At 43.9% G+C, this 25,952-nt stretch overlaps 1 protein-coding gene across 6 annotated transcripts in view; it reads right to left on the minus strand.

Annotated features, from left to right (window-relative positions):
• Positions 1-14,521: 14,521 nt before the first annotated feature.
• The window catches only part of ZNF362 (zinc finger protein 362), a 43,957-nt gene continuing 32,526 nt past the window's right edge, over positions 14,522-25,952 (minus strand). For all 6 annotated transcript variants that reach the window (XM_033921481.1, XM_033921484.1, XM_033921482.1 and 3 more), the window contains 4 exons: positions 25,238-25,462; positions 20,483-20,561; positions 19,495-19,653; positions 14,522-18,149 (listed from right to left, as the gene is read on the minus strand). In XM_033921481.1, coding sequence (XP_033777372.1) covers positions 18,033-18,149; positions 19,495-19,653; positions 20,483-20,561; positions 25,238-25,462 — 580 coding nt within the window. In that variant the 3' untranslated portion in view covers positions 14,522-18,032. The remainder of the gene's footprint in view (positions 18,150-19,494; positions 19,654-20,482; positions 20,562-25,237; positions 25,463-25,952) is intronic.

The raw sequence follows: 25,952 nt of genomic DNA on the forward strand, positions 1-25,952 counted from the left end.
ACAGTCCAGCGTGTGCAACGCCTGTTCCCCAGGATGAGAATGGGGCTTAGGGAAAAAGACAGGTAACACAATGGACTGGTTGAGGTGAAATTCCGAGACCACCTTGGGAAGGAATTTAGGATGGGTACGCAGAACCACCTTGTCATGGTGAAAAACAAGTGAAAGGTGGGTCGGCAACCAGTGCATGCAGCTCACTAACCCTCCTGGCAGAGGTGATGGCAATGAGGAAAAGCACCTTCCATGTCAGAAATTTGAGGGAAGTAGAGGCAAGATGCTCAAACGGAGGTTTCATGGCTGATAAAATCACATTCAGGTCCCAGACGACTGGAGGAGGCTTCAGAGGTGGTTTGACATTGAAGAGGCCTCTCATGAACCGGGAAACCAGGGGATGAGCCGTAAGTGGTTTTCCGAGGATAGGCTCATGAAACGCAGTGATGGCACTGAGGTGGACTCTGATTGAGGTGGACTTGAGGCCAGCATCGGATAGAGAGAACAAATAGTCCAGTACAGTTTCCACCGCCAATGAGGTGGGATCGTGGTGATGCAATAGACACCAAGAGGAGAACCTGGTCCACTTCTGATGGTAACATTGGAGGGTGGCTGGTTTCCTGGAGGCATCCAAAATGCGACAGACAGGCTGAAACAGATTCTCTGGAGAGGTCAGCCCGAGAGAAACCAAGCTGTCAGGTGGAGCGAGGACAGATTGGGATGTAGTAGAGACTGATGCTGCTGTGTAAGTAGAGTAGGAAACACAGGAAGAGGAATGGGCTCCCTGGAGCTGAGCTGGAGCAGGAGGGAGAACCAGTGTTGGCGAGGCCACCGAGGAGCGATGAGAATCACGGTGGCTCTGTCCCTGTGGATTTTGAATAACGTCCGCAACATCAGAGGTACCGCTTTTTTCTTTTTCGGTACCATAGGTGCCGCTCTACGCTCCGGCGATGAGGAGGCCGATGACGAGGCACTCACCGATATTGGAGCGGAGCGTTTGCGGGGTCGATGCGGTGCCGGGGTTGCCGGTGTCGCAACCGTGGCAGGAGGGCGCTCAAGGGAAGTGGAAGGCTTCTTAGCCGGCTTACCTGGGGCCAGCGACCCCGAAGAGGGATCCGGTGGAGTCGAAGTAGTCGGGGTCGACTTTTGCGGTGCCGTCGACGTCGCGGCAGATTCCATGGCAGATCCGGTACCGAATAGAATATTTTGCTGGATCTGCCTATTTTTTAATGTGCGCTTTTTAAGCGTAGCACAGCGGGTGCAGGTGTCCGCCCGATGCTCTGGACCCAAGCACTGCAGGCACCAATTGTGCGGGTCGGTAAGAGAGATCGGGCGTGCACACCGCTGGCACTTCTTAAAGCCCGGTTGAGGGGGCATGAAGGGAAACATGGCCTCCGCAAAATCAAAGCCGGAGGCCTGTATGGTGGCAACAGGCCCCGCCGGGGCCGGCCCGAAAAAATAAAGAAAACTCGATGAGTTTTTTTTTTTTTTTTTTTTGAAAGTAAAAGTAAAGGAATCCGAAGGGAAAAAATAGAAGAAAAACGAAAAATGACACGAGCGGGAAGGCAGAAACTAGTTTTTCAACGGCCGTTGAAAACACATGCGTCTTCTTCGCTCCGCGGAAACGAAGAAACTGGGGACCACGCACTCCTCCGTCGGGCGGGAAGGCACTCGCGCATGCGCGGTGTGGCCAACTAGAACTTTCTAGTTAAAAGTGTCTGTACCGGGGCTCCGTCGGTGACGTCACCCATGCGTTAAGAATATGCTGCCTGCTTGTCCTGGGATAAAAATTTTTATACCATTGGTGGGATTAACTCTGCTTTGTAAAAGCCAGTGTAAGTAACGTGATGGTCAAAAGCCCTTTAGAAATCATTTAAAAAGTGGCTTTTTTATAAAGCACAGTGCCAGTCGTACAGGCATAAACTTGAGCTAATCTTTGGGCATTAGAATTTGGGGTGATATTCCATCTGCTTTCTCTGCCTTATTGAACATTCCTCAAATATTTAGTAGTCAAAATTGGGGCTTCCACTTCACATGGCTAAGAGTAAAGATAGTCTGTACAGCCGTCGCTCCTCAAAACCTCCATCATCGCATGTTTGAAATGAAATGGGAAGTGTTGAAGCAAAGCTTGTTCGTTTTCCCTTTTAGAGTTTTTGTTTGTTTACATTGTATATATGGGACACCTGATATCTGGTCTTTTTTTTCTTTTCTAAACAGAGACAATGAAGACCCTATGGACTATCTAGTTTGCCCATCCATGCCATTTCCTATCCCTAGGAGCTCCTATGTACTTGTCCCAAGCTTGTTTGAATTCAGATAACTGTCTCTACCACGAGACCTATGAATTTACCACTCTTTCTATGATGTAATTCCTCAGGTTACCCCTGAATCTGTTCCTATATGCCCCTTGTTTCAAAGCTTCCTTACAACCGAAAAGACTCTCACTTCATTTACATTTATGCTAGAGGTATTTTTTAAACATTTCTATATCATCTTACCCCTTCCATATTTCTTCTAAAGTTTACATATTGAGCTCTTTAAGTCCGTCCCCATACACATTATGACAAAGACCACCAACCATTTTAATAGTTGCCCACTGGACTGACTCTTATCTTTTTTTTTTTTTTATATCATTTTGAATTGAACACAGCCTTCTACAAGAGGTTTCACCAGAGCCTTACACAGGGGCATCACTACCTCCTTTTCCTACTGGCATCCTTATAGCTTTTGCTGTCATCTTTTCTACCTGTTTGGCCACCTTAAGATCATCATAGAGGATCACACCCAAGTCCTGTTCCTCTTTTGTGCACCCCTAAGCTTTACCATTAGCTTTTTGCAGCCCAAATGCATGACCCTACATTTCTAAACATTCTATCTTACCTGCCATATTCATGATGATTCATAAAAACAAGTTCTAGATTCTAGTCTTAACAGTGACAGGCTCTTTAACTGTAATGGCGTTTCTCGCAAAGAGTGTCTTGTGCTGGTAGACGTCAGGTACTCTTCCTGAAGTACGGGCAAGTATTGAAGCAGTTCACAGTGGATGATGAAAAGACAGTGATACATAAAAGTAGAGATCCGGTGTGGGTGATACCCAAGTGCCTAAAGTAGCAGCATCGGCCCCGATTCTAGGTTGGCACACCTCTCCAATCTAGGTGCCTAATTTAATTTAAAAAGCTTACTCGGCATCAGTTCCAAGCAATTAGCACATCCTACTTGGTTTCTATGAATTGGGTGGTAGGTGCCTATCAGAAAGTAGGCATGGTTAGGGGACGGATCATGGAGGTCCTGGAGAAGGAAACTAGAAACTTAAATATACATTCAACAAAATGAAAGGAAGGGCACCTTTCAGCAAACAATTTCTAAAAATGGTTTACCAGGCCTGCAATAGTGTAACCCTATACTAGCTCTTGTGCTATGTATGAGAGTGAGGAAACAGACTACTAGTCTTGTCGCCTATGTTATTGCGTTTGCCAGCACATCACCGCAGAGAGTAAGTTTTCTTTTCTATAACAGCACAAATCTGGCCGTTCAAATTTCACTATTTTTTTTTTCCTTTACTGTTCATTGAAAATGCCTTCTTGCTTAAAACACTACACTTCCCCCTCCCCATTCGCGGTTTCGGTAATCGCAATTTCACATATTTGCGATTTTTTGGGGAGGGGGGAAAAAGAAAAAAAAACACATCGTTAAGGCTTTCCCCCAGCATCCTGGCCTTACCTGGTGGTCTAGCGGACTTTCGGGGCAGGAGCGATCTTCCTACGGTCCTGCCCCTTGCAGATCGCCATTAGCAAATGGCTGCTTTGAGTTCCCGTAGTCTCTCAAGACTACGACAGGAACTCCCTACAGCTATTTCCTAATGGCGATCTGCACGGGGCAGGAGCGTAGGAAGATCGCTCCTGCCCCGAAAGCCCGCTAGACCACCAGGTAAGGCCGGGGAGGTGGGGGTGGGTCAGAGCCAGATATTCGTGGTCCAGCTCTGCCCCTATCCCCCGCGAATCCAGAGGGAGAAGTGTAGTGTGAAGCAGGTATTCTATTTGCCCCATGGAGTTGGTCCCTACCACCTACCAACACCCCATTACAGATAATCTGTACTTACTGAAAAGTGAAGGGTGGCATTGCCAGGCCTCAGGTGTAGGTCCTTTCTGAATTTCACTTTATTCTTTTTTAAGGCATCCTAAACTTGTCCTCACAGCCAGAAGTTAGGGTTTACTGCAATGATTGTGCATGAGATAATTGTCTTTTACACCTTAACTGTAGAAATTAAAAAGCCCGTCTGCAGCTATGAACTAAAAATCACAAGCAACTCACTCATCTGTGCATAGAGACTTTTAGGCATTGGAGCTACATTACATCCATAAAGGAAGGGGTAGAGTATGAAATGTGGGGCTGTGATAGATTTTCAGTTCATTGCAGTGTAAGAGGAGTGTCTGCTAGGTTATTGGAATGCATTGGCTCCATTCTGCTTAAAGTCTGTGGTGCAAAAAACTTGGCTTTGGCTCCTGTGGTCTTCATCATGAGTGCTAGAGAATTGTGATGTTAAAATGTTTGGGCTCAGGGGGGGGGGGTTTAAAGGTATAAAATTACCACCTTTGGTTTTCAGTAGAGTTGAGGCTTATTAAGGTCTGAGCTTGGGTTTCCTCTTTATACTTTGCAGGAGTGACGAGCATACAGAAATTATTTCGGTATGATTGCTCTGTGAATTCTTTCTCGCCCTGTGTTAGGGCTGGGATTCTGATACCAGCGGTCTTCTTTATCTGATGGGCAGATTGGCTTCAGTTTGTTGGCATGGAAGCAAAATTTCATTGCATGCATACAGTTTGGAAAGAGGGTGTATATGCTTTAGAAAAATGCCTTTTTCTGCTCGGTTTTGTTCATTGGCAACACACGATGTGTGATCAAAAAATACACTAAATGTTTAAATTTTAAAAACCAATTATTATAGTAAAAGACACATTGCCATTCATCCCCCTCACTTCAAACACACTAATTCCATCATTCTTGTCATTTTCTGAAGCAGTTCTGGAAATCCTCTTTCGATGTCCTGAATCGATTCAAAACGTTTACCTTTCATGGTCATTTTGACTTTGGGGAAGAGCCAGAAGTCACATGGTCCAGTGAATAAGGTGCAAGAGGAACACAGTAATGGTTTTGAGAGAAATTGCTGTATCATTGTCATGCTGGAAGGTGAAACAGTTTGCCCCTTTCGTTAAAATGTCTTGAACAGAGCTAAAAGAGATGTTCAGATCCTCAGAAATTTCCCTAATAGTCAATCACCTGTTCACTCGAATCACTTCACTTGCTTTTTCAATTCTCTTGGGTTTTTGATGTTGACTTTAACCAATTCACAGCCATTATGAAATCACTCAAGCCACTTGTAAACCAATTTTAACCTTTTGTGTGTTTCTTTAGTACCTTTTTAATGCGTTGTTCGTTACCTATGCTTAAAACTGTAGCTCACAAAAAAAATGGCTGCATTGAACAAGTTGAAACTTGTCATAGGCCATTACTAAGGCTTGAGGCGCCACTTCTCCTCTTGAAGATCCCTGCCTTTCTGTTGGATGGAGCTCGGCAGCAGCATTCATTGTATTTATTTTTTTTTAATCACACCTTGTGCATGTGTTGTTTTCATGTTTCCCATGTACAGGGCTGAATTAAGTCCGACTGATGCTCTAGCAGAACCCAAGAGTGGTGCCCCTTCCGTTGCATAAATGAAATTCAAGTCATATAGATTTATGTGAGGTAGTGGATATGGCAGGGAAAGAGTTAAGAGCATGATAGCGCGAGAGAAAATTGTGTGGCATCCCCTTTCCTTGGTGGTCTAATATTTTGCTTAATGTTTAATCCAGGGGTGTCCATGAGGTTCAAAACGACATACTCTACCTGAGCATTGGCCCCAGACCTAGAGATCCCACTCCCTCTCTCATCTTAAATCCAGTCAGCAGCTGCTGCAGCTGTGTGACAATGACTGCCCTTCCCCTACCTTATTCCCTTCAAGGGGCTGCTTATACTGTCTCTATCCAACCCCAGCTGATCGAAGATACAAAGGGTTGATACAAGAATCATTGGCGCTCCTTGCCATGGTAATGCACAGGGCTGTCACCAAGCCTTGGGCGATTACAGCAAGCAAGTGTGTGTGAAAACATGAGACATCTGCAGGCAAGTGGATGTGCCTTGGAGGCTAAACAAGAGCCATGTGGGTGCTAAGCTCTTCCCTCCCCCCCCCCCCCCCCCCCCGTGTTCTCTTAGGTTTTAATCGTACCAGCATGTTAGGCCACGGACGGACAAGCAGAGCTGGCACTGAATGAACTCTGCTTAGCGTTAGGGATTTTACTGGTGCTATTCTCTCTCGTTGTTGCCTGTGGCAGAAACAAATCCTTTTAAAAATTTTTTTTTTTTTTTTTTTAAATAAAGGTCAAACAATGGCTGACAGCAAATGGTTTGGGTTATTTTTTTGCTCTTGTGTGGTTGTAGTCCCTTAAACCCTTCACACTGTCACAAATTTTCTGTTTTTGTTCAGTTTTTATATTTTCTTTCCAGGGTGATGATATTACATTTTTAAAGCTGCTCCTAACTCTAGCTAGGAAGAAATTACAAGCAAGCATTTAAAGCCTAATCATTTTCTGGTAATGAGGCAGGATTAATGCCTGTGCTGGGTCCCCATATGAGAGGAAGGTGCAGATCTTGCTATCAATATATGCAGATTTATTTCCTACCAAGAAGCATTGTGGACACCTGTTTGGTGGTGGGGTCCGGGGCGCTGTGCTGTAGCACACCCTCCCCCATCTCTCTAGTTAAAAGGGCATTTTGCATCAAGCCTTGTTTTGGTGGCATGGCTCTTCTATCATCTGCCACCAGGTACTGAAAAGCACTTAAGCCAAAACATCTGCAAATAAACACTCTGCATAGTCAATACAGTTCTCAATCCTGGCCAGTCAGGGTCCGGACAGGGCTTTTCCCCACAGAAAGCATCCAGCATGCCTAGCGGCAGTTCCAAAGTGTCCATGTACAAGTTTATTTTCACAACAGCGATACAAAGAGCATTGGTTTTAAACTTTTTTGTGTTTTTTGTTTTTTTTTCCTTTACATTATGCAAACTTTTTCAGTTAAAAGTTTCCAGTCACTTCTCAATGTCCTCCTGGAACCACAATGCAAGACAATTTAAAGTTTCCTTTTTTTTCTGCAATAAGATAATACTAGATTCTAAATACATGTGGCTTGGATTTATCATATAGAAAAAAAGTGTTAATAGTATGTATAATGAGCCTGATTATTTACACAGTATTAACATGCTGACAAAGAAGGTACACTACTGGGTTACCTTTACAACACCACATCAGGAAAGAAACAGGGCAAAATCAATAAGAAACAAAAGGATAATAAACATAAAAACTACAACCATAAGAGTTAAGGCTTAAAACATGTATAAAAATAACATAATATTCCCAAAACATAACCAAAGAATATATACTGATAATTTTTTCTAATTCTTCTCCCCTTCCCCGCTTCTATACATGGATTTAATATTTCTATATGCATATGTTTGCATATATCACATATTTCTTAGGACCCAACCATAGGTAGTGTTTGGGAGTGATAATACTAAGCCCAGAAGTTTTGAGAACAAAAGTGGATGTGGCAGTTAAAACCCACGGGCTTATACTAACCTCCAAGGCAAGGGCCAGGTTGCCCTGTTATCAACCATGCTTTTAAAAAACATTGCAAATTTGGATGGTGTGGAAAATTTTCATCACTCAGACACAGTGTTTCTTTACATCCCAGAAAAATAGCTACACCTGGCTGGATCCTGCTTAGGTTTAAAAGTTCCCCCTCACAGGACTGGTTTTCAAAATTTGCAAATTAACCTGCAGCCGACAGCAAGTCTCTCCGGAGCTGGCACTGTGGCTATCCTAGTGCAAGCAAGGCTGGGGCTAGACATTTAAAGGCCCAGGGCAGAAACCAAGAAAGGGCCCTGAAAGCTGGCTTTCAACCTGTGCTGCCTTGGGACCTCTGTTTGCCACCTTCTAACATTAGCCCTGCGTGCAAGGGTCCATGAACTGGATTTGAGATACAGCAGATTACAGGAAAAGAATAGTGTACAAGCAACTGTGTTTGGTCTGGCGGTATATAAGAATAAAATTATTATTATTCTGATGGCAATTGAAGGTGACCTTTAACACTGCCTTTGTTTTTGCTTGTAAGAGGAAACAAATGTTTGTGGTCCATAAACTCATCCTACATGGATGGCCTCCTTTAGTCTGAGGTGCTGCTGTACTGTTCATCATCGGAACCAAATGCAGGTGTCACAGTAATACAAGACAGACAAACACAGTGGACTAATGAAGAGGGAAATCAGAGACAGGGTTTTTTTTTTTTAAAATTTTAGGCTGCTCCTTTTTGTTTCCAGATTTAATTGAAACTGACCTCAGATTATTGTGCCATAAGCCTTCACTTTTGGCACTACCCCTTATTTTCATATCATTTTTTTTTAAACTCAGGGGGTCAGAAACCACAGCACCCAACCGAAATACATGCAACATGGGCCCCAAGTCTGACTTGCAAGGTGGGCACCATGTGCCCGAGTCACAGATATCTTTTGCAGTTTTAAGACCAACATTCTGGCATCCACGGGGCCTAGTGCTTAGCTAATAGAGATTGCTACCCCAGCATTCTAGACCGATTCTTAAGAGCACCTGGCCAGTCTGGGTCTTCACTGTGCACTACTTGTATAGGAGACTGGTCCGATTGTTCCCTAGGGTCTAGTTATGAGCCTACTGTTCCAGGTTAATCCTGTATGTGTACAGAGACCACTCTTAACAGCTGGAGAATGGCTGTGTTGTTAACATGAGATTGTTGACTCTTCTGATGCATGCCTGCAAATTGTGACCTTTCCTTGGGCCCTTACTGGCCAAGGAGCAGTTGCAGTCTACTAGGATATCTCTTCCACATTGCTCTAGGAAACAGGTCAGACCGTTCAGCTTCTCAAAAGGAAGCATTTAAACAGAAGAAACGTGCCAGGGCCTAGGCAGATCACCAGATGGACAAGCTGATCACATTACTGTCAAGTAACGTAGGAGCATTTTGAGGAATGTCGACGCAAAGACAGAGCGCAAAGACACAAGGGACCTAATGGGAGCATCTCCATTGCTCAACTACAGGTAGCTACAGTTTGCCAGATCAGGTGTCTTTTAATGGGCAAATGGAGATGTGGTCACTACTGTTACAGTTACATGTCACGCCACACTAGTTCCTTCAAACACCACATCCCAATCTCTCCCGAATAGTCCGGCCCAGATTCAATAAAAGACATCTAAAGTTAGGCATCTAGATTGGTGCGCCTAATTTCATGAAAAAAGTTTTAACTGGCACTGATAAGCAATTAGTACCTCATAATTGGCTTAAATTAAAATTGGATGGTGCCTACCAGAAAGTAGGCAGAGTTAGGGGTGGATTGTGGGCATGGTTTTTGTTTTGTTGTTTATATATAGGCTGTTCTGGATTTAGGTGCCGGTATTTAAGCCAAGAAAACCCTGGTGCGACTAAGGTTCAGATACCTACCAGCGCCTAAATCCACTTTAGGCAGCACGAGGCGTGATTCTATAAATGGCGCACAACTTAAGTTTGAGATGCCACGTTCCTCAGCACCTACGTTCTAGGCGCTGTTAGAATTGGAGCCCTAGTCTCTGCCTCTACTGTTGACTCCCTAGCTAGGCGTCAACTTGTATCTCAGATGTCAAATTATGAGCCAGGTCCAAGCGTTGTTGAATAAAACTCAAAAATAAGTTTGTATTTAGCCATAGCTCTAGGATTATCTCAAAGTGTTAGGTTTAGAAATCTTAGATTCTCTCGGCGGCAGTGGTTTACGGCCTCCATAAACAAAAACCAGTTTCTATGATATCAACACAAAGAGATGATAAACCTATTAGTAGGTCATGTGCTTCCAAAGCTCAAACGCAGCAAATGAGTCTTCTAGCACTCCTCAATGGCACTATACATTACTGCAAAAGTAGGTTAGACTCCTGAGGCAAATGGTGATGCAACCCACAAGGGAAGAAGCGATGCTGGATCTAGGGCTCAGAAATGGGGAAAGTGTATCTAGTGTCTAAACAGTTTGGTTTGATGTAACAGCTAAAGTGTGGGGGGGAGTGGGAGGGTGGCCATATAAAACTCAAAGACCTGGATTTCAAACATGTGGACTTTAGTAAAATGAGGGAGCATCTGAAGAAAGAACTGACAGGAGTGGTCCAAGCTGAAAAGAGCATTAAAACTGGCCACCGACCTTTACGTGAGGAAAATAATCAAAAGCAAGAGAAAAAGGAAACCAATATGGTTTTCCAAAGAAGTGATGGAGAAAATAAAGGCAAAAAAGTTGGCATTTGTGAAATCCAAAAAAACTCAAGAAAAGAAGCACAGAAGAGAATAACAGACGAAACTGAAAGCAGCCAAGAGAGAGATACGTAGTGAAAGGAGAAAGGCAAAAAAATGGAACTGTGAGACTGAAAGAAGCTTCAAACCGCTTTGTGGAGACTGATGAGGAAAAAGCTAACTTGCTTAACAAATACCGTATATACTCATAAGATGAGAATTTGGGGCCAAAAATGGGGGTCTCATCCTATATTCGGGTCAGTGCCCACCCGTCCCCCTCCTGGACTTTTGCAGGCTTCTCCCGGCCTACCGTATGGCCTGGTAGGTCAGGACAAAAGGGATCCCTTCCGTCCTCTGTCACAGCCGACTAGCAATCCTTTTGCCTCCCTCCCTCCTCCCCCCGCGTATCTTTTTCAGCTTTTTGAGTCCCTGCTGGTCCAGCGGTGTATCGGGCAGGAGCAAGCTTTCTGCGCTCCTGCCCCACGCTGAGCCCCTCCCTCCTTGAATGGCTGCCTAAGTCCTCGCGGCCCAGCAATTTACCAGGCAGGAGCTAGCTTTTTTTGCTGTTGCCCAACCCCAACACGCTCCCTGAATGGCTGCCGCCAGTTCTTGCAGGACTTCGCTCACTCCTGCCTGGTCCACCGCTGGGCAGCGAGGATTCGGGCAGCCATTCAGGGAGGGAGGTAGGGGCTCGGCGCAGGGCAGAGGCGCAGAGGGCTCGCTTCTGCCCGATGCACTGCTGGACCACCAGGGATTCAAAAAGGTACACGGGAGGGAGGTAAAGAGATTGTTGGAGGCGGTCGGGACGGGAGGGATCGCTCCTGTTCCCAGACTACCATTGGACCACCATGTCTTTTTCATGGAAAGGATGGTGGATGCCGGGAATGCCCTCCTGAGGGAGATGGTGGAGATGAAAACGGTGACGGAATTCAAAAAAAGGGTGGGAGAAACACAAGAGGATCTCTAATTAGAAAGTGAATGGTAAAAAACAAACTAAGGCTTGTACTGGTCGTCCAGTATATGGAGATTCTGTTTAGGATGAGCTGGGGAGGGCTCTGATGGAAGCTCCAGGGACAGGATGGTTGGAGTGGGCTTCAATGGCAAATCCAGCAGTGGGAACCGGGCGAACTTCCATGGTCTACTGCCCAGAAATATTAACGAAAAGACAATTTAAACATGAATATATAATGAGTGTAAATGCTGGGCAGACTGGATGCACCGTTCAGGTCTTTATTTGCTATGTTATGGATCATGCCTTTCTACTTAACTGTCTGATTACTGTACTGTTATAAACAAATCCCGGTAGAAGAGGTGTTAAATATTAAAAATCAAAGATGCTGACCAGTCAAGCATGCCTTTAAAAAAACATGTAGCAGCCAACCTTGATGATTATGTTGAGATCTATCAAAGCACTGCTTTTGTTTAAAATAAACCAATGAGAACATTCATGAATGAATGAAACAAACTATTACTCTCAAACCCCCATTAAACCCTAACTGGAAGAGGGAGAAGATAATCATTGTGCGCAACTGCCTTCTGTGCCCTAGACAGCAATCCCAAGGAAAAATAAAGAAAAATGACCAGCTCTGAGAAATGTTATCAGAATCCCCCATCACTATTGTACCCTACCAAATCAGTACAGCTTTCATTTCCACCCAGGATCCAGTCTAACAAACTGCTACAGACCCATGGTGAAGACCCTGCAGGAAATTCAAAGGACAGGTTTTTTTTCCCTCTTGGCTTGCTTGGTTTACTTATTTCAAATGAGAAACAGGTCCTTCATGCCTCCACAACATTCTCTTGGAAGATCCAAACCAAGACTGGAAAACATAATGCTTCTTTCACTGTCAGTTTCAATAGCAAAGTGCGGACTTCCTCCATGAGACTATGATTTTTTTAAAACTAATACCGATTAATTCCCGGAAATAGTCACACAGAAGGACCTTCAACCACCCAACAGTCCTCCTTCCTGGTTTCAATTTTTAAAAAGCACCGAGGACCTGCAGGGCACTTTGGCTTTTTGGATTATGGTAGATTCCCCCATAAAAGTGAGGCTACACTAGACAAGGGTCCCTGGTGTATGAACAGAACGCCCTGCAGGTTAGCAGCAATCCAGGGCATGACGCTTGGGCAAGGAGGACTGGGAGAGGAAACATCCTTGAATGTACCACCATACCTAAGAAGTCAAGTGTGACTATTCAATTTTGACCTCTTGGAAAAGCCTAGAAAGAATAAGTAGGACATTTACCAACATGACAGAAAAGATAAAAGAATGACTCTTGCTGGTAGGAATTCAATGCCAGGCCTCACCCACCATCCAGAACTGAATATCTGCTTTAGTGTGGCAACGCGGGAAGTTAACCGGGCACTTCCCAATATTCAGACTGGTGTCTTTCAATATTGACCCTTCAAAGTATAATGTAATTGGAAGCCATGGCTAGCAAAACCCCTCGAGAGGATTAAAGGCATTTTCCTTCCCTTAAAGGAACCGTTGTTCTCTGCAGCCCAATATGAAACGGGGAAAGGGAAGAATTTCTTTTCTCATTCAGAAAAAGTGCAGGTCGTAAAAGGTGCAAAGTGAGGGAAGCCTAGTGAGATCTTCACAAAAAGTTTAAAAAAAAAAACACTGTAGACACTGCTAACCATCCCTGCAAGCAACAGTGCAAAATGAGAACTGGCTGAGCTTTGCTCCTTGGAGTCAGCGTGTAACGCTAGCCTAGGGCTTCCCAGATCTCTCCTGCTGACCACACTGCCATATATAAATGAGAATAATTTGTATACAAGTCTCCAATGCAAATTTCCCCCTCATCCATATTCTTTGAAACTACACTGACAAGAAAAGGCATCTGGCAAGTCCTGCCTTAACTGCTTCGATCCAAGAAAAACTGAACTCCCTACATCAGACCTTGACATGAGAGAGATCCAACAGCTATAGCAACCCGGCCCATTCCCTACATTGCACAATGCAAAAAAAGTCTGTGCCCTAACCTCCTCGGAACTTACCTATATAAAAATAACTGAGCTTTTCACTCCTCCGTAGCCCTTTCAGGACCAAGGGACATATTTGTCCCATAACTTTAAAATCCTATAAATTTTGATTGGGATAGTCTACAGTTCTAAATTTGATATGTACGGATTCCATATGATACTGTCTTTATGTAAACAAACTGGTTCCGACATTCATTCATTAGCGTCGTTGCTAGATTGACGAGAAGATTCACTTGCCACACTGTCCATAAGCCAGAAGTGTGATTTTTTTAAATAAAAATAATGATATTTCACAAAAAAAATCAATTTTTTGGCATCTGCAAGCCCTTTTTACCATAAAAATGTCGTCAAAACCACAAAAATTGGCCTACGATCCTTATGGTCCTGAAAGGGTTAAAGGGCAACATGACTGGTCAGGGGGAAGCGAGTAATGTGCATTTAAGAGTTCTGAAAAATAACTGGTAAATGTATAAAGCAATCTTTCCATACAAAAAAACCACATCTGTTGCAACACTGCATATCCTGTAACCCAGACTGTGCGTTGCTATTCCTTGCAAGGTACGCTTGTACAAGGAGAGGACACACAGAAAGCTACACCTGCCACGGGGCAGGCAAGAACTTTGTGTGGCAGCATGCTTGCTATTAGGGGCACATCTAAAACCTTGTTCAATGAAAAAATTATGTACGCACGTATCTAGTCTTTAGAGAACAGGAGTAAAGCAGGTGCAGTGTCATAAGTTCCCTGTTTTACAATTACCTGCTACATTCATAGGCCTCTCTCTGCATGTGCCTTGTTGACCCTTTGCCTCTGCCATGCAGCTGACAAAGAAAATAAAAAAGCCGCATGTAAATGTTTACAGAATTCTAGTATTCCGCGCAGTTCTGGCGCCCTTAATTGGCAAATACATGAATAAGAGCCAGGTGCTATTCTGTGAACATGGACTGAATTCAGTAAATGGCCAAGGTTATGCGCCGGAAAGGTCCGCCCTCCGCAAAGCGTGCCCTTTACAGAATACTAGCTTGGCGCGGATCTCGCACCTAACTTTCAGATCGGTCAAAAACCACTGTAAATGCTGGCATCCAATTTACGGCAGTTATCATACGCTATAACACCGTGTGCAACTTCTGGGAATGCCCCCCCCCCCCCCCGATCCACACCCCCTCCCCCCCAATCCACCCCGAGTCCTCCCTTTGGACTTGAATGCTGTAAAATATCTGCAGGCAGACGTGTGCGTAACTCAAAAATGGTTGCCAATTAAATGTAAGTTATTAACTGTTGATGCCTCGTTCATCCATTCATTTGCATGCCGATCTGTTAACTTCTGAGAATGCCCCTTCCCAGAGCCTCATTAACTAATTAATATTCATGCACATCTGCCCTAGGTTGGGTGACCTATATAGAACCCAGTGCAAAACTGCAAGTGGGCCAGAGAATGGGCATTTCACCCAGCAACATGTCCACCTTTTAGACTACGAATTTTGCACAAGCCAATTGTACCAGTCATTGCCATTGTGTTAGTAGTTTCACCTAGATATCAGTGCACCAAGACCACTTCCCACTATATATTACAATGCATTATGTATGCCCCTTTGTGTTTCCTATATTTTGGCATGACTGTATAGCTTTACTGCCTTAGTCAAAAACAATTGCCGGTAATATATATATATCACTGTGCCAGGACCAGCTATTGATGCTTTTTCAATCGCACTTGGACTAGTTCCTTCCCATACTTGACCACCTTAGGCTTTAGGACCTGATCCACATTTTTGCATTAGGACTTTCAGGGACCCCTGAGGAAAACAGGGTTGTCGAAACACAGACCTTATTGGGTCCTCAGTCCCCAATTTTGTGGCCCTTGACATCTCATCATGTGGATTAATTGACTGTATTTTTAATAAAGACCTGCATCTTGGACATCGTCGTCTCCACAGTGTGATCAATGAAACTAGTTCTCTTATAAGTGTCCAGGTATTATCAGCGCCTCTACTAGTAAGAGTCAGCGGTACAAGGTGCCAAGCAAAGGCTTCACGATAAGATACCGTCATCCTGACCCTCCATTGTTCTGGCTCGTGGTACAAACAGTGGGTCAAACCAGGACGTCGACCTCATTAAACAGCCACATTTAATACATATACAGTACTCCCCTGAAATTCCAGGAACCCCCGCGAATTTCAAAAAAAACCGCGAGTAAGGTTTTTCGCCTGTCAAAAAAGGCAGGAGAGGACAGCTGGGATGCCGGCGGGTACAGAAAAATCACTCGTGGTACGCTCCGACCGCCTCTTCCTCTTTACTAAAGTCAGGCTACACCAATCAGGAGCTGTGTTTGATACGCAGCTCCTGATTGGTGTAGCCTGACTTTAGTACAGGAAGAGGCGGTTGGAGCATACCGCCAATGACTGAGTCCGCAAACCGCAAATTCGAGGGGGGTTTACTGTATATAGTGCTGATGGGCACAATCCAAACATTTTTGTTTTATTTAATTTCGCCTTATAATTTATGGGAATTTTTTATTTTGTTTGGGTTGGGGTTTTTTTTCCCATTTCGGGAGGAATATTGTTTAGTAGCACGTGTTCTGTGGTAAATGGAGCTATTCTTCACGGATAGTGAGCACTATTTATGAAACGGAAGAAACCCCCTCCCACCCCCACAAAATTTCACTTTTTTTTCCTGTTGTTTCATGTCATTTCAATGAATTCACATTCCTAATATTTTAGTGCCAATATCCATAGGATACTGCAGTCTCTGGCCTGGCACTATCTGTTCAGTTTATATCGATTAGGGCCTAAAGTAGACGTGTTTATTATCTGGATAATTTTAAAACCTGCCCTTAACTTGGCCTGAAACCGGGCCCCATATTATACAGACACTATTGGGCCATTCTGTCATATTTTTAGCCCGAAACAATCCGTATCTTTTTTTGTTTTTTTTCTCACTACAGAGAACTTACACATTTACCGGCCTTATCTATGTCCTGTCCAACAAAGACGAATGCTGAAAACTGATCTGCATCCCCTTTATCCCCTGCTGCTCTCTTCAGGGATTAAGGGCCCCTTTTACAAAGCCGCAGTAGGGAGTGCCGGCATGGCAGATGCAACAAAGCCTATTCAGTTCCTATGAGCTTCAATGCGTTAGCCGTGGAAGAATCGCTGCTTCAGGATTAGTAAAAGGGGCCCTAAATGAGCGGCTTTCTTTCAAGACACGTATACAGCGACACTTTCCCCATTACGATTGCCCATTCCGCTGACTTGTAGCTCCACAAGCCGTCAACGATTACACGTAACCCACAACATAAAAACATAACTGCACAGCAAACTCCCAGGAAGCATGTGGGAAAAAAAAACCCCAAAACATAACAGCATGGGTCCATGAAAAAGAAATACTGTTCGCCAGGCCTGTCCTAAGCCAGGATTTCTGGGATAAATATACACAAAACATCCACTAGCTTTCTTTTGTATCTTTCCATGTCTTACTCAATGGAGAAAATGGCGCTATGCTAGGATCGTTACTTGTGCAGCGATTCTGCTTAAACAACTAATAACGAGAAGAAAGAAAGAAATGACGCACGGTTAGGGCCTCATTGAGAAACTCTTTCCCCCACGTGCACCTCTCTGCCTGCCTCATGTGTCTGGGAGATCGTCCACCTCTTGTAGCCACCTTAATGCCAGGCAGGGGAATAGGGGCTAGTGTGGTTAGGTCTGTCTACACCGTTGTAAGAGTTCTACCATGTCTTCTCCAACTTTGCTCTTTGCTCCAGTGGCCCAACACAGATGTAGGTATGGCCAGCAGATACCAGCTTATCTCTGAGCAGTCGCAGCTGGCCCGTTCCTCCCAGCGGCAGGGCAATGCCTCCATTCAACTGAAGGCAATGTTTACTGTGAAGGATGAGGTTGGGACTTAAAAGTCTACAATCTGGGGCTCTGGCATCAGACTCCAAAAGTAGGGCTACAAATGCCCCTTCTGATGCCCTCTTATATTTTTTAAACGCCTTTGCTTTGATTTCCTTATTTAGCAGCACCAACTTCTAGGCCAATAAATACTTATTTTCTCATGTTCTAAAAAATAAAAGAAAGAATTTTTAAAAAAAAATGGAAAATAAAGATACAGAGATTCAAAGTGCTATGAAATAGTCTTTGGATGCCACCAAAACTAATCAGGAACCTCAACAATGAAAATGGCAAATTAAAAATCCCCATGTTTTGGCGGGAAAGTCCATCATAGTTCCCAGGTCCCGTGGGGCCAATCTCAGTTCAGTCTCTGAGGAACAGCCTATCATAGGTCCCATATCTGTGAGCAGCAGTCAATCATAAGTCCAAAGTCTATGACCAGGTAGCCAATCACAGTCCTGTCTCCAAGGGATAACCACTGTCCTATGTTTCCAAGGGGCAGCCAATCCTAGGTCCCATATCACCAGAGGACATCCAATCATAACTGCCATGTTAGAGAGGGCAGTAGAAAATTGTTTTCATAACATTATTGGTTTGTTTCGATCTAGGATGTAATCACCCATTTCTTTCTCGTTTTTAATAAACACTTCCGATTGGTTCTTGGGCATGACCACTTTGAGCTGGCACTTGTAGGTTGGTTCTTTTGTCAGTCTTCCCCAGTCTTTCTCATCCTGTTTTTCACCCCCATTCTAGAATGAGGGATTTGAGAGAGGCGAGTTAGCAGTGGGGAAGACCTCGTCATCTTCTTAGATGAGAGAGATTCGCACCGGGATACCAGGAGACTCTGTTCTCTGAGGCGAGTGATGACTCACTAAGTGTTCCACTACAGTGTGTTTTGACATGTGCTTCATCAAATATGTCTCCTAAAGGGAGGAAAAGATACAAACAGGTGAGGCGGAGCTTTCGTCCTTCGTTCTTAAATGTGTGAAGCAACCTGCTAATTTTAACTGTAAACTGCCTTGAAACTATGTTTAGGCGATTTATCACATTTTAAATAAACTTGTAACCAACCAAAGGAGGCACATTTCCACAGATAACTATAACTAGAAACACAGTCTTGTACGGTTACGGTACAAAATCAGATTACTGAGAGACTCCTGTATCTGAACAAAGCCCACGTTCACTTAGGATGGTAGAGAACAAAAAAATAAAATCAAAATGGACTTGAGCAGTGATATCCTACAAGAGGTACCATAATTCTTCTATGGCTAGCTACCAGAACATATGACTAGTGGTACAAGCCAAAAAAACTGGGCAGACTGAATGGGCCAATTTGACTATCTGCTATCATCAACTATGCAAAAAATTCTCAAAGGCTCGTCTCCATTAACACTGCTGGTCTTTATCCGACTACCATCTTCTCTCCACTAGACCTGATCCTCTTTGCTATCCCATGAAATCATGACTCGGTCCTATTTTTTCCTCTTGGATCTTCTCTTCTTTTCTTTTCTAGCAGTCTCTTTCTTCACTTCCCTCTTCCTACCCACTACACGTCTTCTGTAAGATGGTGGTCATGGGATCTTACAAATGAACATTCTCTAGATTGTTCCTAAAGATCAGACAAAGACCCAACAGGATAGACGGTAGACACAAGCAGATCAGTGGTGATCCTTAAATGTCCTTTATTTCAATGAGGTTGAGTCTACCTCAGGAGTCAAGAGATCATGTAAAGACTTCAAGCCAATTCAATACAAAAAAACCACAGAAAAGGCTGAATGTCACACAGTGTTGGTTGCCATCAGTAATGTTATCTATGTGATATTCAGCCTTTTCTGCTGTATTGAATTGACTGGAAACTTTTACACAAGAAACTCGCCTCTTAAGGCTCGATCTCCGGACTCCTGAGGCAGGCTCTACCACCAAAACATGATTTGTGTTGAGTCATGTTAAGTTTTATCCTGGCATTTAAGGACCACCAATGCTTGTCTTGCTTGTGGCTACCGTCAACTTCGTTATGTCTTTATTTGGTGATGTCTGCAGTGGATTTGTTCGATGTTTTGTTACACCTGTGTTTGGCAGCATCTGACAGGCACTGTGATCTCATCATATCTCCTTTATTATTGGCGTAGGATAACTGTGGAGAAACACTGGATCCATAATACTGTTAGATAATGCCATGGAGCAGAACCAACCATCAACAGACTCAATGGCATTCAGTCTAAAATAAATCACACAAACACGACTGCAAGTACCGCTTCTACTACTTACCGAAGTATATGCTCTCCCACACATACTACAGCAGTAGGCCTTGGCATGTTTGATTGCATGAGCGGAAAGGTGAATCTGCAGGGAGGCGGAATCCGTATATGCACGGTAGCAATTGGGACACTTGTACGGTTTGTCTTTATTGTGTTGCCGTTGGTGAGACTGCAAAAGAGAAGGCAGCATTACACAGGAGAGCAGGACTTATGTATCACAAGCAGAAAATTGCCCAGGATGGCTTTTGCTTACTTAAATCCAGTCTGGAGTGAAAAATTGTCACCCGCACTGAAGCATGATTTAAATGGAGGTTATCCACTCAATTGTCCATCCACCCCTGCCCTTCCCCATATCAAGTCACATAGCATTATTTTAATTTGACCCAGCATTTTTCTCATCCTAAACTAAACTAAACTAAATCTTAGGTTTGTATACCGCATCATCTCCACATTCGTAGAGCTCGGCACGGTTTACAGGAGATGGGATAGAAAGGAACTACAATGAAGGGTTAGAGGTCCAAGTATGAAGAGTTTTTAGAGGGCTTAGAATGCTGGTGATGGAGTAAGTATTTGATTTTTGAGAATAGCCAGGTCTTCAGATGTTTGCGGAAAAGTTGGAGAGAGCTCAGGTTCCGAAGAGGGGAGGAAAGGTTGTTCCAGAGCTCGGTGATTCTGTAAGCTTCAAGCTCAATTAGAACCAGAGTAGGGTATGAAGGGACAGCTCAAGAGACTATGGTGCCCTGAGCCAACCCTAGGCCAGTGCCCCTCCCTCTCTATGTCCAGTCTCCTCCCAGTCTACTTTTAAGTACAGAGAGAGGGCGGGAGGTGAAGAAAGAAGGAAGCAAGTCCTCTGCAAGTCAGAGGCCCGTTGCTTTTATCACTGCACTCCCAAATGCTTTCCTGTCAGACCTACCCCTCTCTGCACCTTATGCATCAGTGAGTAACTCCGAGACAGCCCAAAGAGCTGGAGGAGCTGGTAGCCCCTTGACCGTACTGACCTGCAGGTTGGAGAGCTGAGTGAAAGCCTTTTCACAGCCTTGATGAGGGCATTTATAAGGTCTGTCTCCGGTGTGGATTCTAAAAGAGAAGAAACAAAGGTGATGAGAGAGAGAAGGCAGACACTCGCGTGAAATATTCCGTTCTTTCTTAACACATGTTCACATATCGATGTCAAATTTTTATTTTTTTTATTTATCTCTGCAAAAGAAAGCGATGTAATCATGTGCACCTGATCTCACACACCTGTGTGCGATTTGAGCCACTTTAAGTGGGAGTGCGTGCGCCTCTGTAGACGGGGGAACAGCAGCCATTTTGGAGGCACCCTTAGGCGCCTCCATTCTTTTTTGAGTCGGTTTTAAATGGCGCGGTCAATTACCGCACTGTTTATCAGCATTTAAAACAAGTTAGGCGGCGGTAGGATGTCATGACTAGAACCATAGCTTCCCTGGCCAGTGGTGGACATATACCTCAATTAAAATAGAGACTCCTCTTGATGATACTAGCGGCTGGCAACTAAGAAAGCTAATACAGTAATTAACGTCAGGTCAGAGGGGACATAGAGATGGTTAGTGAGGGGTTGAGGCTTCAAGTTTCAAGTTTTATTTAAATTTGATGGTTCGCTTAATATTTCTAAGCGAATTACATAAATATATGATTGGGATAAAACATTAAATTTAGATTAACATTAATACATTAAATAAGTAAACAGGGGAATATTAAACTGACAATACAGACATTAAGGACAAAACTGGAATACTTTGGTAAAAACGTAAGGGAAAAAAGTTACAATATTTTATATCTTAAAAGAAGAAAAAAGAACGTAGGCAGGGGAGGGGTAAAACACTAGGGTTGGGTTAAAATACTGAAGTTGTAAGTGATCTTGAAAAAGGAAAAATTTTAGAGGCTAAATGAAGCTTTAAAGAGGAATGTTTTTAAGTTGGTTTTGAATAGGTTAAGATCTTTAATGTTTCTGATGTATAAGGGAAGGGTATTCCATATAAGTGGAGCCTTAACTGAGAAGATATCATGGCGTCTGGTCTCTATTATTTTTAAAGATGGGACCATTAATAATTCTTGAGCGTTAGACCGGAGAGAACGATTTGAAGTAAGTGGAATTAGAAGACGATTAATAAATTGTGGTTCATTAGAAGTAATTGTTTTAAATACAAGTAAGGCTATTTTGTAAGTTATTCTTTGATTGATAGGTAGCCAGTGTGAGTCTATAAGATAAGGCGTTACGTGATCGTATTTCTTTCCGTGGTGAATTAATTTAATAGCAATGTTTTGTATTATTTGTAGTCGTCTTTGTTCCTTGCAATAATCTCAGTGGCAGGGGTGCTACTAAGGAATAATCCGACAGGGTCAACGGTCAGAGATTTTAAAGGGTGTTAAAAATGACTTTATTTGTAGAGGCCTTTTCTGGAAAATGGTCACTTTTATAACACTGGTGGAGACTTTTTAATGTTCGTTGTATTGTTTTAAAAAATTGTGTACGTTATCTTGTGACCCGCTCAGGTTTAAGTGGGGTATAAGTTTTTAAACAGATATTAAAGGTGTCACTGGGACATACTTTCACTCAGAACAAACGGCGTTTTTAACCAAGATTTGAGGCGCAGAATCATGCCTATGTAAGCGCTTTAGGCTACCGAACGCCCAAGTCGGCATGGCCAGCGCTGGAAGTGGCGTTAGGCGGGTCGAAAGCACCTAAGTAGGCACAATTCGCACAAAGACAGGTGCTAGACATGGAGTCCTGGAAAACCCCGGCCTATATTTCCAGTCCTATCTTTTGACATTGGCGCGATTCCGAAACCAGCTCCAGTGTGCGACTGACACGCAGTTGATGTCGGCCCTGGTTCGAGAATCCGGGCCTCGGTGCCAAAGCACTCAATGTTGGGGGGAAAACATGGACAGTGATCTATAAAATGCCGTTTGCCACCTGCTGAATACCTCAGGCCCTTTGCTTACAAAATTTAGGTCTGCCACTCATCTGCCTAGATTTATGAGGCTGAAAATCAGTGCTAAGCTCTTAAACGCCTTTCCCCTGACTTAAATTATTCAATTGAGGAGCCCAGGAAGTGGGTGGCCACAGGCAGATTTAATGCAATTATTTATACATTCAACCACAGTAAGTTTTCAAAGAGGCCAGTCTATGAGGGTAAGTCCAAGTGAAATTCAACTTTCTAACCACTAGAACCACCTCTCCCAAAAGTTAAAGCTCTGGAGCCCCTTTGTGGCTGTCACGGGGTATTACAGCTCAGATATTCGAAGAGCAAACTAGGAAGGACCGCCAACATCAAGCTGATGTCCATTAAAGCATATCTGTCCCCCGACTGGACACTTTGGGGGTTAGATATCTCTTGAAGTAAGCAAAGCTCTTCCACATGCGACTCATCTTGCAGTTTACTCCTAAAGCACCCGAGAGCTGCAAAGCATGAGTTGAGGGCTAAACTTCTATCTAAGCCCTCCCGCAAGGGGGACAGCCTGACTACCGAGTCCCACGCTCTCAACACAAATGCTCCAGGCACGCTAAGGACACTGAAGGCCTTCGCACCCTCAGAAGCGTAGATCTGCTTCACAACACTTTTCATCTATCCTATCAATACGATGCCCGCAAACATTATTTTTTCGGTCACCGCCCCATCGCTGTGGAATACGGTCCCTACTAACCTAAGAGAAGAAATGTCACTGATCCGGTTCAAATCTAAATTAAAGGCATTTTTATTTACCGATGCATACAACGTATAAACCTGCAAGTTAAATAGGGTTTTTAGCAGATCAAAGAAAATCAAAACGACCTTTCCTTATGTTCTTACTTTTCTTTTCGATATTGCAGTTCTTACCTATTGTATCTGTAAGTTTCTATGTCTTATATGTGATACTACGGGCTCCTTTTACAAAGGTGCGTTAGGGCCTTAACGCGCGGAATAGCGCGTGCTAAAATGCCGCGTGCGCAAGCCGCTACCGCCTCCTCTTGAGCAGCGCACCTATGTTTTAGTCTTTGTAAATCAACCTATTTATTTTAACTGTACACCACCTAGAAACTCTGTATAGGCGATTTATCAACCTTAGCTACAACAGTTGGAACATAGTAGTAATAATAATTGATTTATAACCCGCTACACCTTAACAGTTCAGAGCAGTTTACAACAAAGAGAACCTGCCGGACGCAGTTGAAATACAAATGGAATTATATCAACTATATCAATTATATTGGTTGGGTTTCTTTAGCCAAAACTGTCATACAAATAAGATTTCACAGATTTCCTAAACGTTTGAGAAGACAAACAAACAAAGGTTTCGCTCCAGACACCAGCCTGGTAAGCTAAAGTTTTGTCCAGGAATCTTTTTACAATACATAGCCTTTCTCAATCAAACTGCGTAAGCCAAAAGGGGTCTATGAGAACATAAGAATTGCCGCTGCTGGATCAGACCAGTGGTCCATCGTGGCCAGCAGTCCGCTCACGCGGTGGCCCTCACTGAGACTAGCCCTATCTGCATACATTCTGGTTCAGCAGGAACTTGTCTAACTTTGTCTTGAATCCCTGGAGGGTGTTTTCCCCTATAACAGCCTCCAGAAGAGCGTTCCAGCTTTCTACTACTCTCTGGGTGAAGAAGAGCTTCCTTACGTTTGTACGGAATCTATCCCCTTTCAACTTTAGAGAGTGCCCTCTCGTTCTTTCTACCTTGGAGAGGGTGAACAGTCTGTCTTTATCTACTTTGTCTTGAGTCCCTGGAGGGTGTTTTCCCCTATAACAGACTCCGGAAGAGCATTCCAATTTCTACCACTCTCTGGGTGAAGAAGAACTTCCTTACGTTTGTACGGAATCTATCCCCTTTTAACTTTAGAGAGTGCCCTCTCGTTCTCTCTACCTTGGAGAGGGTGAACAACCTGTCTTTATCTACTTTATCTTGAATCCCTGGAGGGTGTTTCCCCCTACAACAGCCTCTGGAAGAGTGTTCCAGCTTTCTACCACTCTCTGGGTGAAGAAGAACTTCCTTACGTTTGTATGGAATCTATCCCCTTTTAACTTTAGAGAGTGCTTTCTCGTTCTCCCTATCTTGGAGAGGGTGAACAACCTCTTTTTTTCTAGTCTATCCCCTTCAGTACCTTGAATGTTTCGATCATGTCCCCTCTCAGTCTCCTCTTTTCAAGGGAGAAGAGGCCCAGTTTCTCTAATCTTTCACTGTACGGCAGCTCCTCCAGCCCCTTAACCATCTTAGACGCTGTTCTCTGGACCCTTTCGAGTAGTACCGTGTCCTCGTGAGATAATCAGCTCCTGATGCAAAAGCCCAGGACATCTGGGAAGGAGATGAGGCTGTGCCACCAACAGCTTAACAAGTTCTACAGTGTTTCCCCGAAAATAAGACAGGGGCTTATATTAATTTTAGCTCCCAAAAATGCATTAGGGCTTATTTTCAGAGGATGTCATTTTTTTTATCGTGCACAATAATCATCGCTCCCTTTCTCTCGTCCACCCCAATTCTTCCTCTTTCCTTTCTCCCCTCCATGTGCAGAATCTTTCCTCCCCTCTCAACCATCCCCTTGTGCAGCAGAACCCCACCGACCCTCCCACCGTGAGACTGGCATACTTCCGAGGCATCCAAAAAAGGCAGTGGCACTCTGAATGGGCCAACTAACAGCCCTCCCCGCCAGGTCTTCCCTCTGCTGCATCACTGATGATGCCATGGACAGCACAGCGTCTATTCAGAGCTACAGATAAGTTTTCATAGTTATGTGACCGTCTGAACCTTACCTGGTATGCTGCTGGAGGTGGGAGAGCTGGCGGAAGGATTTCTCACAGTAGGAGCAGTGGTAGGGCTTGACGCCAAGGTGGATGCGGAGATGCTGTGCCAGGTAGGAGGCGTTGGCGAAGGATTTGGAACAGTGTGGGCACTTGTGCGGTTTGGCTTCTGTGTGGGACTTGGAGTGGATCTGCATCTCGGACTTGGTGAAGAAGGTCAGTGGGCAAACTTTACACCTGGTGAAATGATGTCAAACACAGCCATCATCAAAGATGTTAAAACACAAACTCTCCACTGTATCATCCCAAGGTACACATACACTTCCCAGTCTTTCTAAAGAAATCACCAGTACAAAGCTGCTCTCCTCGCCTCCCAGCATCACTAGACCCCACTATGCTCCTTTCATTACAAAAAAACAACAAAACTGAATTATAATATTGAACTTACTGGTCTCACAGAAACAGATTTACAGTGAAAACTAGCGGGTCAGATAGGGAAAACTATTCAATGTAAACTGCTAAGGATATAAGCAGTAATAGGAAATAAAAATGGAATAATCCTGGTGCCAAAATATAGGCACCACAGAGATGACTCTGAAACAGTTTGTTCATGAACAATTGTTACATTTTGGTTTACTGTAAAAGTATTTCTGATTTTGTTAATTTTTTCAATAAAGTGGTCAGCGAGTTCCTGAGCAGTGGGTGAGGAACCAGCAGCTTCTGTTTG

This window comes from Geotrypetes seraphini, chromosome 15 (genome assembly GCF_902459505.1).
Source record: "Geotrypetes seraphini chromosome 15, aGeoSer1.1, whole genome shotgun sequence".
Lineage (NCBI taxonomy): Eukaryota > Metazoa > Chordata > Amphibia > Gymnophiona > Dermophiidae > Geotrypetes > Geotrypetes seraphini.